Genomic DNA, 13,488 nt, shown 5'->3' on the forward strand with positions numbered 1-13,488 from the left:
GTACAATCACTTGTGTAAGTTAAATTAAAATGAAAGTCTTAATTTATGCCTAAGATATGTACTGGAAGGCTGAAAAAACTTAGAAAGAAGTGAAACTTGCTGACATCCTTAACCCAGACATTCTGCACCACAGATGACTATTTCTTCCTCCAAGAGTAATTTCTGGACATTTTTACATTTTCATTTAACTATTGGCACCATTAGAGTTCCTATATACACCACTATTAAAATTCTTGTCCAAATGGGGTCTGTTATAACTGCCAGCAGTCACTCAAAGGGGAGATTTCAGTTCAAACTGTCAGTTCTCATTTTTTGAGCTCTTACCACACTTGCACCCAACATATGATTTCCATGCCTGTTACACCACAGTAAACCTACAGTATTACAAAAAAATAAATAAAAGCAAAAAGAGGAAAGCAGCAGGTAACCTGATCCTTTTTTTTCAGCTCTTCCACCTGCCGGAGCTGCTCTGAGGTGAGCACAATTTCCATCCTCTGCATGTCCCTCATCAGCAGCCTCTGGGACTCCAGGAACTGGTCATTGGCTTTCTGCCACGTGTGTTTCAGCTGGTTGTGCTGCTGCCTCTCTTGCTCTAGGAGATGGCAAACTATGCAAGCAGAGAAAAAATTCTTCTGAACCACAAGCGCTTAAATATCTTTTCTAAAGAGAAGCATTTTCAGGAATAAAAGTAATTACTGGTCTAATTAAGAACAGTCAGGCTTTGTTCAACAACTATTTAGGTTAATAATTTCTTATTTCAAACACCATTTTCTCAATTTCCAAACTTGGCTTGTGATTAGGGATGTACTACTAACAGTTCAAGATTTCCCAGGGAGAAGACTAAAGCCTCAACTTCATTCATGATTTCTAACAGTTTTGGGGTTTTTTAGAGCTGGGTTCAGAAAACTGTCTTCTACATCCCTATTTATTTCATCAGCAGGTCCGGGTTTCCACTCCTCTGCAGTGACCCTGGGCTGTGGTGCCCTACAGGGACATTTCCACACCTCAGGGAGCCAGGTCTATACATTATGGAAATAATGCTCATAATTATGCACAAATACAATGCACACCTAAAATCACTTCAGCAAGAATGAAGCTTGCAATGCTTAAAGAACTTAGCAGATATTCAACAACAAGCCTTGAGGAAATGAATGACTCTGCTGTTTTCTGACATAAGGGAATTCCACATTCAATTCTTCTGCAAACATTTTATGGCCTTTCACATTTACAAGTCCTGCTTCCCTCTTCCAATTTCTTTTCATCAAGTTCAAGTAAGAAATGATAAAAGAATTCATAGCTCCACTGTGGTTTGCATCCTCAGTGGAGAGAGTCAAAGGACTATTGTTAGGTGGGTACCTTCATGCAGCTCCTTCCTCAGCTTCTCTGCATCTTCTTGCAGGACTGATTTTTGTGTGTTGAGAACAGCCACGTACATCTCCAAGTCTGTCCTACACGACTTCTCAGCTTCTAAATAATGGTTCAGTTCTTTAACCTGATTAAAAAATAACCAGCTCAGTGGGGGAACACTCTCAGACATTTCCTTCTTGTTACAAGTTATAGTGCTGCCTGTTCAGGTCATGTACAGGTGCTGAAGGACTAGTTTATTTGCAGAAATCCCAAATATTCAACTACCAGTGTGTAAGCAGTGCTTGTACTTGTGAATGAGTTACTCATTAAAATTCTAAGTCAAACCCATCAGTATATCACAGTTATAGCAGCTGGATCACAACAGCAGCACTGAGCACAGATGGTGAAAAGGGAAATATCTCAGGAAAGCAGACAGTGAAGTAATCAGTGCTGATAGCCAGGATCTAAATAGCTGATAAATGCTGATAAGCCAAGAACTCCTTAGTTCAAAACAGAGTAATCATAGTAGTCAGAAAAAAATTAAAGAGGTAAGCTTGAAGTAAGCCTAAGAAGAGAGAAAACTTGGGAACAGACAAGCAAAGAAACTTTCCAACTCATGAAAGACTGTTGCAAAAAGGAAGGAAAATCTATCAACAAAAAGCAATTGTATCAAGAAATACTGAAGAAATAGATGTGGAATTTTTTTTAATAGCAGAAAATGAGTGTTCTGCAGAATCTCCAGTCAGAGCCTTATAAGACAGGGTTACATAAACATCTGTCAGACATGATGCTTGGAGAAATAGATTCCATCTCGGAACAAGGAACAAATTGAAAGATTTCTTTATGGCACTATTCAGTTTTACAGTTTGCTGAGTCAGAAATCACAGGAGGTTTTATCTTAGAGAAAACCAAAGCCTTCAGGCAATTCCTAACTGGCTGCAGAGAGCTGCTGCTCATATGGGACATGCTGACGCCAAGCCAGGGCTCAGGACAGCCTTGGGCTGTGACTGCCACTGATGCTGGGGACAGCTTTCGTGCCCTAGGACACCAAACCTTCCATCTGCTGCCCTTTAAGCCTTTGAAATGGGAAAGTCTGATTTCGTGGCTCCAAGTGTGCCAATAACCCAGAGGCCAGGTGGCTGGGAGAAGTGCAAAGCAGATATTTTTCTAGAGCTTTTTCTATTATTAGTAGACCTGGAGCTGTGTAATTTATTCTAAACCCAGATCACACACACACAGTGCAACTCTCAAAACAAAAAGATGCAAAAATATATTTAGGCCAAACATGATATTTGAGCTCCAGGAGACAAGAAGGGCATGAAGAGTTTCCCAATACACCTTTTTCTTTCTAATAAAATTTGACTTGTCTGCATCAAACTAGCATGCTGCAAGATATAAATCAGGATCCAGTTAGAGCTCCACCTCACCTCTGATGCTGCTTTTATTTTTTCTTCAGCTTCTGCCAGTTTCTCCTTTAGGGCTGCAATCTCTTTCTCCATGGGCATCACAACTGAGCGTAGCTTCTCAGCATCTTCCTGAGCCTGAAGTTCAGACAATAAATTGTAATGCATCATCAGAATTCACAACAGTTCCCATTACTGGAGACATTTGGAGAAAATCTCTACATCAACAAAAAAAAACCTGACTAAACTTCCACTTTCAGTGCTCATACTTTATTTAGTTCAGCAGCCACCTCTGTGATAATGAGCTGATATTAGTCCATTCACAGAAGGCAACTAAATTTTAAATCTATGTATGGGTTAAGCCACAAATATCTGTTTTAAAAGAGAATGTTAGCAAATCTATCACTCTTGATGCCTGGGAGAAAATGTATGGCTCAAGCATTTAAAACAATGTGCACTTTTCCTTTATTGAAGGCCTAACTGTCCCACAACCTGCTGCCACATAGCACACATGAAAAAACCAAGAAGTGCATGATGAGGTACTGATCATGCAGTTACTTACTCAAAAAGTTAAAAGCAAATGGAGCTGCACAGTAATGCCCAGTGTAGCTCAGTTTCTTTTAGATGATAATTTTTCAACTTTGCATTACTACTGATGCAGCACCAGGTTTTAGTGTTACTGTACTGAATATTTCAAACTATATATAGACAATTTATCCTATGATTTCTTTCAAAAAGCAGTTCTGAGAAGATCAAAGAGCAGTAGAATTAGAGGACTGTTTCAAGGAAAGGGAAAAAACCCCGTAAAAATAGCAAGAATTAAGATGAGAAATAGCATTCAGGGTTCAAAATCAGAACTGCATGTTAACATGTGGCCCTGACATCCCCATTTCTTAAATGCTCTGCCTTTCCTTCAGGGATGCACTGCAGACTTTCCAAGTGAAAGGAGCTCCCACAGACTCCCCAGGAGCCAGGAGAACACTCAAATACTCGCTGCAGTGAAACTCTCCAAGGCACAGAGAATTCCAGCATTCTAATTTGGGCTGGCTTTGTGCATCAGGCTCAGAAAGCTCAGCTGTTCTCTGTCTTCTACTGGAAGAACTCAGCAGGGGAGAGAGGGCAGGGAGCTGTGCCCCAAAGCTGGAGTTTCAAAGGATGACACCTTTCATAACCTCATCAGCAAAGACAGACAGTAAATGATAACACTAGTCTGGTTTTGAAACTAGACTAGAATGCAGGCTTTAGAGGTTACTCGTTTGACTTTCAATTTCTAGTGAGCTTATTGACAACTGTACTCTGAGCAAGACTTTCAGGAGGAGAAATAGAAAATATATTAAAGCTTTACAGAAAATTGTGAACACAACACTAAATTAAATGTCTCTACATTTAATTTATTTCTGCTACATTTGTCACTGCTGAAGTACCAATAAAAGCTGTGAGGAAAGCAAGGGATGTCACTTGGCAGTGAATTCAATACCAGGGACATGTGACTGTCATACACACCCAGACTCTGGTGCTTGCAGGCAGAAACTCAACAGTCACATTTTTCAAACAAATGGGAGCAGGAGCTCCACTTCAGGCATTGCTTTATATTTCATTTATCATATCAGTTCTATTCATTTAATAGAATGAATTGAACATTCTTTTCTAATTATTCAGGATAACTGCAGCAATATTTCACTGCCAGCCTGGTTTCACATGGCTCACCCCAGAATACAGAGCAACAAATGTGCCTGTGTAGGAACCAAGCAGTTCAGAGAAACAGTCAGAAAGTTCTCTGAAAGCAAAACCAGACTGTGAACAACTGGAAAGACAAAACTGTATCACATTTCACATGCAAAAAAATTACTCCAGCTTTTACTGCTTGGTAAACAGAGCTGAAGTTTGACACTGTGGTTGCAACATATTGCAAGGATCCCTATTAAAGGTCAGTGTGATCTTGAGCTAAACACTCCCAACAGCCTCTCTCTGCTAACAAACGGAGTGCTGGGGCCTGGGTCTGCTCCTGGACATAAAGCAGAATTACTGAGACTTCAAAATCGAGGTTAAAGCTGCACTCAACCTTTTAATAAAATGAGAATATCTGCTGTGTTGAAAAATGCCACTTAAAGATACTGTCACATGTGGCAAGAGGTGCCACAGCACAAAATTTCCTGTGCTAAGAGGTGTTATTCAGACTCTTCCAGAGGTGTGGTCCTTAAAACATTTATTTCCTTTTAACTTTTTATTAAACTTAACTTGGTTGTCAATTGCCACAGTTTTTACACATGATCAGCTCATCTTTACTCATTCCTTAACTAAAAATCAAGCACCCAAACCACTTCTGCCCCAGCCAAACTTGCTTCCCCCAGCACAGGGGCTGCAGAACACACTGAGGGACCTGCAGACCACAGCAGGAAAATGACTCCATGGAGAGATAATGCTAAAAATGAGTCCAAGTCATTTTCAGAGGAACAAACATCTGACTGGAGAAATCCCAGGTAACATTATACCTGAGCTTGTTCCTTAAAAATGAGACAAGTGGAAAACACACAGATACAATTTGAAGATTTTTCTTTAAAGTAGGACTAAACTATTTAAAACTCCTCTAAATTTATCCCACTGTTCTTCACCATTACCAACAAAAACAGCTTACTGTATATCAGATTTTATGGCCAACTCTGTCACAGAAATCTGATTACTCTTCCTTTCCAATTTCCCCTCTCCTGACTAATAAGCACAATTCCTAACAGGAGCCTTGTACTTTGCTGCTCTCTCTGTACACAAAATACCTGATCTGCAGACCTCTGTTACTCAGAGTTTGACATAACTGTGCTAACAAAAGTATTTATATTCATCACAGCTCCAACAGCAAAACAGATCCTTTCCTGAACAGAAAATGAGGTCTGACTTAAAAAAAAAAAGCCAAGTCATATTTTGCCAATGGCCAAAGTTTGGGCACAACTCATTCCCATGTCCAGAGTCAGCCCAGTCATTCCCCAGCAGGGAAGTACATGCTGCTGTGATAGATTGCTTTTAGCTGCTATGAAAACAAAAAAACCCAGACCTATCTGATACTACAATCCAAGAGGAAAACAGATTTTTATAAATCACTGCCAAATTTTCTGAAAAATTTATCACTAGGTGAGCATGTTAATCATTAGGTCAAGGTATCCACGTTTTTTGAGCTGGGAAGGGAGATTAAGAAGAAAAAGTTGCAAGGTTTCCTTAGAAAATGATTTCTTAGAAATCATTGTTTTATGATACAAAATCACAGAACAGAAAAATTCTCTACAGAAATTAGCAATTTGCAACCTGAAATGTATTTACATGGAGAAGCAAACAAGAGCATTTGCTCCACCAGACAAGCTCTTTCTGACAAAAGAACACATAAAGATGGAGTATAAGCATTGCTGGCTGCAAATGCCATTTTGCATGAGGAATTGATCACAAGTCTTCAAATAACACATCCCAAGTGATCAAGAAAGTTCCTCTTTTCACACTGGCTGCTGACACATGAATATTCATTATTTTGCTGCCCAAGCAAACCTTTTTATGGGCTTGGGATTTGCTTGTTTGTTTTTAGGTAAAATTGAATATCCTCTTCCTAATTTTGATCTAATTTTTAGTCTCCTTGAGGAAAAACCTCACAGGTTTAATAAAAACAAAGAAGATTAAAACCTCTTGCAAAGCTGTTTAAGCAATTATTTCAAGCTGCAGTCTGAAAACCAGATTTCCCCCTCCCCCTCCTATTACATAAGGTACATGTTTCTCTCCTTTACAGGCCTAAAAAGCTTTCCAAACTCCTATTACCAGAGATTAATAAACTGATCACCTTATCCTTTAGGGATATTTAATTCCCTTTTAAAGGACTATAGTTGAAAATGCTATTTATCTGCTAAGCTGAACTTCTCTGCTAAAGCCACTGAGTTTAGGTGAGCTGTGCTGCCATCTCAGCAGCTTGCAATTTCAATTTACACAATCAGTAATTTCAGATTAAAAATATGAATCAGTTGAGAGAGACTGTTCTCTGGAAGTGCCTATTGGCAGGTATTTGGGAGTGCAGTGCCAGGACTTTTACACTGTGAACTCTGCATCCTCTGCATTGTTTCTACAAGACTCACTGATCCAGTTTTGAACCTCTATTCAGCTTCAACCAAAGTATTTTTGTCCTTAATAAGACTAAAACCTTTTCTTAAAAACAGTAAATGTCTTACAATTGCAGTGGGATTAGAAGAGGCTTTACCCTGACTCTTACCTTTGAAATCAGGGCTCCATGAAGAGCAGTCCCACAGCAATAATGCAACTACAACTACCCATAGTCAGGAACCTCTTCCTAGGTCTCAGAAATAGTATTCCATTTTGCAACACTAACACTGATTGCTTGCTACAACACAGTAAAAATAGCTAAAATGTTTCTCATGTGGAATGTTTGTGGTATTCCATACTGCATTTCTCCTGCAGACAGCAAGCAGGAACAGGGACAGGCAGTGATGTGGCAGATTACCAGGTGTTAACCTACTTTATTGAATTTCAGTCACTACTTTAAATTTGTGTTAGAACACCTTGAAGACTAAGGTAAGCCTGCTAAGGTGAGAAATTCATGAAAATGCAAGTTATTATAATAAGATACACAAAGATTTTTATAAAGCACTGATCTATTATGACAGGTTCCATTTTCTTCCTGTCTGAAACACATTAAATCTTCAACCTCAAAAAAAAATAAAAAGAAAATTCAACCTCAAGACAAGGCACCTCAATCTACTTCATCTATGAACTTTTCTTAGTGTCAGATCTTTGAACAAGTACAACAATATCTGTCCATACTCCAGAGCAATTATTTTTCATCATCTAGAGCCTGCTGTTTTGTGACAGCAAGGTTCTGCACTTCCTAGGGAGGCAGCAGAACTGTGATGCACAAACATGGCTTACTTTAGAGAAAGAGGAAAGACATCTTGGATATTCTGAGGTTTTAATGGGCACTTTAAGTTTTTAAGAGCTGGAAAAAGAAGCAAAAGTAAAGAAGTGTAAAGAAAACTTTATAAAACTGCAGTCAATCCAGAAAAATCTAAAGGTGGTTTTACTTGAGCTCATTTGACATCATGACAAGTGCCTTGACAAGGCTGCCTGTTTTTAGAAGCTGAAGGCTAAACTTTACCATCTTCTCAGGTGCAATTCTCTCACTGAATGCACATAATTAGGAACAAAGCTTTTAAGGCTTTAAATGGATTAGGTCATGATGACTTCCATGAACAAAGGCTGGCAGCACCAGGCTGTGTGAACTGCTGAGGAATTACAGCAGCCATAGGAATGAACACATGCCTGACCCCACGAGCCTATCCTCAAACAGAAACTGAGGAACTCCTTTCCAATGTACCTTTTTCATTTCATTTTCTAGGTTTTCCTCCTCCTGGCCTTCAGACAGTCTCCTCCTCAGCTCTGCAATTTCCCGCTCCATGTTCTCTCGGTACTGGCTCCACTGAGCTCGCTCCTGCTCCATCCTGTGGTGATACTGCAGCTCATAGTCACGGACAGTCTCTAGAAAACAGCATTTTCAAAACTTCTTTTCAATGTAAGCTAAAGAACAGGGCTTTAGGAAGTCCATCTCCAACCACTCAATGATTTACTATAATTAATCAAAACTAGGACAACTCTTCTTTCCCTCAGACTCCTGCCCCAAAACCCAAATATATAAGTAAAAGAACTGAAACTAAATTTCAATTAGTACCGTCAACAGAATAGAGAGAAACAATCCCCAAAAACTGTGCAATTCCTAATTTCAAGGTAATGTACATGACTAATATCCTACTTAGCAGCATACAAGTACCTCACCCAAACAAATGACTAGAGCCTTAAAAAGGTACTCGAAAATGCAAAGAAATTCAAACTTCTCACATAGCTTCCATTTCCCCATGATTCACACCACCCATCCCAGCTCAGGAGCTGCCTGTTTACACAGGGACAGCAGCTGGCACAGCTGAGCCTTAATCTAGGCTCATGTATCTGTGTAGATCATAAATAAACAGACATTTGTGTACTCAATATACATGAAGGTTTGTCTGTTCTGGGTGAAAAGCACAATGAGGTGATGGAAAAACTGCCCACAGCTGACAGGCTCTAGGCTCAGGATAGTGTGATCCTGTCTGTGAACCTCTAAGAAAACACATTTGTGGCAATAGTCTGTTCCCAGTTCATATCCTTGTGTTCATTTCCTTTGTCTCAGAAATGTCAACAGCTGTGCAATGTGCAAATATAACAAGGAATAGATCAGAACTATCATGAAAAAAAACCACCCAGGACTGAGAGAGCAGCATGTGCAGACAATACCCTGGGGGAAGGCCCGTGTGAGTACTGCAGGGACACTTGACTGTGTGAGAGCAGAACTGTGTTCACACAGAAGGAAAAAAGAGAATCATGCTGGCAGCTTAAAGCTGTTTGCAGACTTGTCAAATTACAGGCATCATACTTATCTTCATGGAAGGATGAAGTATCACATTCATAGTCCCTCAAAAAAGCTTTGCATATACTTGAGGTTCCCATGGCCATGAATTCTAAATTCTGTCCTCAAGCTGACAATAAAAAAGCCCATCAAGCTCCTTTTCACAACCCTGAGAACTACACTTCATCCAGCCCTTCTGCATCTTTCCCAAGCCATAACAATTACCCATACTCTGAGGAAGAGCAGTCACAAATCCTTATAAAATCAGGGTGGCTGATCTCAGCACAGCTTGCCTGGTTGTTACCTTTCATGATGGCCTGGAGGGAAGCCACTTCTTCTTGCCACTGCCTCTTGACCTCATCGATGGCCTCCTGCTTGGTGGTCTCTGACACTGTGGCTATGGCCTTGATGTTCTCCATTTCAGCGTGGGCCTCCATCAGCTGGGTGCGCAGCTGGCCCAGGTCATCCTGGGCTGCCTGCAGCACTGCATTCTGCCTTTTCAGGTCCTCTGAAAGGAGCATTGGATACATTTAGCTGCATTCATGAGTTCAACCTGAAGTGTAGCCCCAGTTGCTATGGCAAAGAGCAGAAGGGAGTGAAGGAAGCACTGGTATTAAAACATCTACCTGTAATGACTGAACAAATGTTGGCAGGTCTCTTCAGGGAATGCTTTTTCTTGACTTTGCTTGCCCTTGCCTTTTATTAAAGAAGCATCTTATGGATGCAGACACAAAGCAGACACTAGATATAACTAGGATCAATATACCTGATGAAGGTGAACTGTGCTTTTCATCAGTTCTTATTATTTAACTCATTCTGGTAATGAATCTGGCAAAGGCATGAACAGACTGGAAAACAGTTTTCCCCCCATTTCTGGGACCAACTTGGTTCTCAATTTGGATGGATCATTTTATATTTCTTGAACAGAAACACTCTGTGACACTTTAGAGAACCCACACAAGAAAAATATGCAGCCTAATTTGCTCTTTACCAAAGACTTTGGTAAAACTGAGCTTCTACAAAGAAAAGGGATACATTCAATGGAACAGCCATGACTTCTCTAATTGTTACAACTATAAACAAAAATTAAACTAACTTCATATCATCCTCCTGAGTTCTCAGTTAATCTGAAATAGACAGCTCTGGAAGATATATATTATATAATTTCAAAAGCACTAATACAAAATATATGTTTTATGCCCACATAGCCTGCTTCAATGGCAATCCCTTTTAGCAGAAACATCTGGCCAGCACACAACCAACACCGAGCTATATCCATGTAATTCCCTCAGGGCCAAAAAGCTGAATCAATCCTGGTGCTGTCACCCTGATAGAGAATATAGACCCCAGAGCTAATCAAATACTTAAAAGGACATTAATCCTTGTGTAAAAAACCAAGACTCTGTAGCATTAATATTCTCAGTTTTCAAATGACAGTATTAGATGGGTCCCAACAGCCCCAATGAACATTTAGGAGAGGGTCTTAGAGACAGGGAGGGGGAAAACCTTTTGGAGGGGGTCAAAAAAAGAAAAGTAATTGCTTGTATATTCTCCTCTGGTGTCCTTTCACTTCAGTAGCTGTCAAAGTTGGGGTGGTTTTTCTTCCCCTATCACAATTTATTTTGTATTTTTGACTGTACCAAAATGGGAGAATTATTGCTGATCTCATCAGTAGTGTCTTGTATCTTAAACTTCCTTTCATCCAGCCTTAGAAACACAACTAAATAGGCTTGCTGTATGATCCAATCTTTATTATGCCTGTTGTATTTCTGCTCTCATAAGCTTATACAGCAGCTGCAGCCTTAATGCATTATGTTTTGGCTCTGCTTTCATATGTTAAAGACAGGAAAATCATCAGAATTAGATAAATCAATCTGGCTCTCAGAACAGCTATCTCTACTCTCTTATCCTTCATCAGATATTTGAGCTCATATGATTTAAATTTTCCTATAAACTGTGTTATTGAAATAGATGCCCTTGGCTTGTATTAAAACTTTTATAATGTTTGCCTGGTTACAGCCTACCTCAGGTGGAAATTTAAGACAAATAAATGCTACATTAAAAAAAAGGCCACAGAGCAGAAACAGCACAGCATCCAGGCTATGTCTTCCCATTTACCAGATCAGCTCCTGCTCAGAGAGCACACCCTGAATTCAAGAAATTAGTATTAAAACTCACTAGTGGTATTTCTGCATGGACATCAAGTTGCTTTTGCTCCTTTCCATGAGGCAAATCTTTAAATTTAATTCTAAAGTTCATTCTAGAATGCTCAATAGTCACCTATTGAATCTCTCACATTCTTATTATAACTGTCTAAAAGACTATGCTTCATCCAGAGATTATTTGAAGATGAAGTTCAAGAAATTTTAGAATAATTCAGAGAACTAAGAACTTACCTTCCTTAGCCAGGTATAACTCCTTAAATTTTGCTCTCTTTTGATTAAATTCTTGCTCAAGTTGCTGCTTTGTGCGCAGAAATTCTGCATTGACCTTTTCCAATTCTGCTACCCGTTGTAGAAGAGCATCTAAAAATAAAGCAGAAGATAAGGTACGTCACTAACAGTTACCCAGACATCCCATTCTGCAAGGCTGAGGTTTGGGGCTTACTCTTTTTAAAATATCTTTACTCATTAGCTCTGCTCCATGATAATGAGGAAAACTAGCCAGTCCTGTAAGGAACAAAGGAAGGTAGGTTTTCTTTAGACTGTAACACCAAATTCTAATTAAACATCTCTAGGAAAGTAGAGGGAATGTGGCAGGGAGTTCTGCAGAAAGCAATCTTCTAAAGAAAGCCACAATTTGGTATATACAATGAAGGAAGAAATAGAAATAATTCTGGTGACATTTTTTTCCCCTGGGAAGTGTGTGAGGGCTGAGCAATAAAGCACCAAGTGCTCAGAGGCTGAGGTCAAAGAAAGCAAAGTGACAGCAGCTCAGCCAACAGCTATGAAACGGCAAAGCACAGGAAGGAAACCCTGTGAGCTAAAAATTAGGTGCCATCATCAATCCAGTTCTGCATGTTAACAAAAAGATGAACCAAATTACATCTGGAGAAGTTTGCCAGAGGATGACCATAACCTACAGAGAATCAATTGATTGTAAGATCAAACTCTCCTCATTTCCAGCAGGTAAAAATCCTCAAGGGGGCACATACATCACTTTGTTTTCCATAATTTACCACATCAGCCCTTCATCTGGTGGTACAACAAAAGAAGGAAGAGTAGGAAGTCTAGAAAGATTCTTATAACATGCTTACTACTGAAAAAAACCCTCATAACTGTACCATTTTATGATGCTATAAAGACCCCCTACAACCACCAACCTATCTGCATGTGCAATATCAACTTCTTTGCACCTCAAGTTCTGCTCTGGGTGGCAGTTTCAACTTGCACACCTCAGAATTCAAACATGAAATAGAAAGAAAAGACGGATGAATCAGAACAAAACACATCTCCCTGCTGCAATGCACTGGGGAAAAATGTTCTTCTATATGAGTCTCTGTGTGTTCTGCAAAAGCATTTTGTGGGCATGTTCCAACTCTGCTGTGCAAGGTGAATCACTTCAGTTACAGCACAGACTAGATACACAAAATATTGATCCATCAGAGGTGTTTGTGTACCCCATCCAACACTTCCCACCACATTCAAGTAGTGAAAACACTCCAAAGGCTACACAACTTCAGCATCAAACATTTATGCTCACAAACAGCTGGAGTCAGCTCTACAGCTTGCAGTGGTAAAACACTGGCTGGGCAATGCCATTGAGATGGGGTCAGTTATTTTTGGTACCAGATGACGTAGAGTAAGAGCAGACACAAACAAAAGGAGCTTCTAAGAGCACAGGTATGTTTTACTGATTGCTGGTTATAAGAGCTTATGGTGTTACAAAATACAGCACCAAATCTCTTCAGCTCCGTACTGAATAAAAGAGAAATGCATATACATAACTGATGAAATTTTAATGTAGCTTTTTTTAAAAAACCCCTAATTTGGGTTTTTTTTTATCACTTTAAATACAAACACATAGGTTTTTCTGGCCAGCAGAGAGGAGGGTTAGTTCCTTATGTGATAGATTCTTATGTGGATAGTTCAAAGCCAACTGCACAGGAGTGTTCTCCAGAAAATGAAAGGAATCTGCAGCAAAGACACTGAGAGCAAAGCTTCAAGTGAGTTCAGAGAGTGTCTGGATCAAAACCAGGGATGAAACAGCACATGTGGAACCAGGTCTGGGTAGGAAAAACGTTTCCCAAGGTTAAAGGGTTGCCTTTGATCTCTTGCTGAAGTCTTGCAAAGGGAGAGGGTTTGCTTGTGCTTCTACTCC

The 13,488-nt window shown here is 39.7% G+C and overlaps 1 protein-coding gene across 1 annotated transcript in view; it reads right to left on the reverse strand.

Annotated features, from left to right (window-relative positions):
- RABEP1 (rabaptin, RAB GTPase binding effector protein 1) overlaps nucleotides 1-11,693 on the reverse strand; it is a 28,868-nt gene extending 17,175 nt beyond the window's left edge. The window contains exons 1-6 of the mRNA XM_005429196.2: nucleotides 11,565-11,693; nucleotides 9,473-9,676; nucleotides 8,107-8,267; nucleotides 2,775-2,888; nucleotides 1,357-1,492; nucleotides 429-607 (exon numbers count right to left, since the gene is read on the reverse strand). Coding sequence (XP_005429253.1) covers nucleotides 429-607; nucleotides 1,357-1,492; nucleotides 2,775-2,888; nucleotides 8,107-8,267; nucleotides 9,473-9,605 — 723 coding nt within the window. The 5' untranslated portion in view covers nucleotides 9,606-9,676; nucleotides 11,565-11,693. The remainder of the gene's footprint in view (nucleotides 1-428; nucleotides 608-1,356; nucleotides 1,493-2,774; nucleotides 2,889-8,106; nucleotides 8,268-9,472; nucleotides 9,677-11,564) is intronic.
- Nucleotides 11,694-13,488: the final 1,795 nt, after the last annotated feature.

Source organism: Geospiza fortis, unplaced genomic scaffold (genome assembly GCF_000277835.1).
Source record: "Geospiza fortis unplaced genomic scaffold, GeoFor_1.0 scaffold633, whole genome shotgun sequence".
NCBI lineage: Eukaryota > Metazoa > Chordata > Aves > Passeriformes > Thraupidae > Geospiza > Geospiza fortis.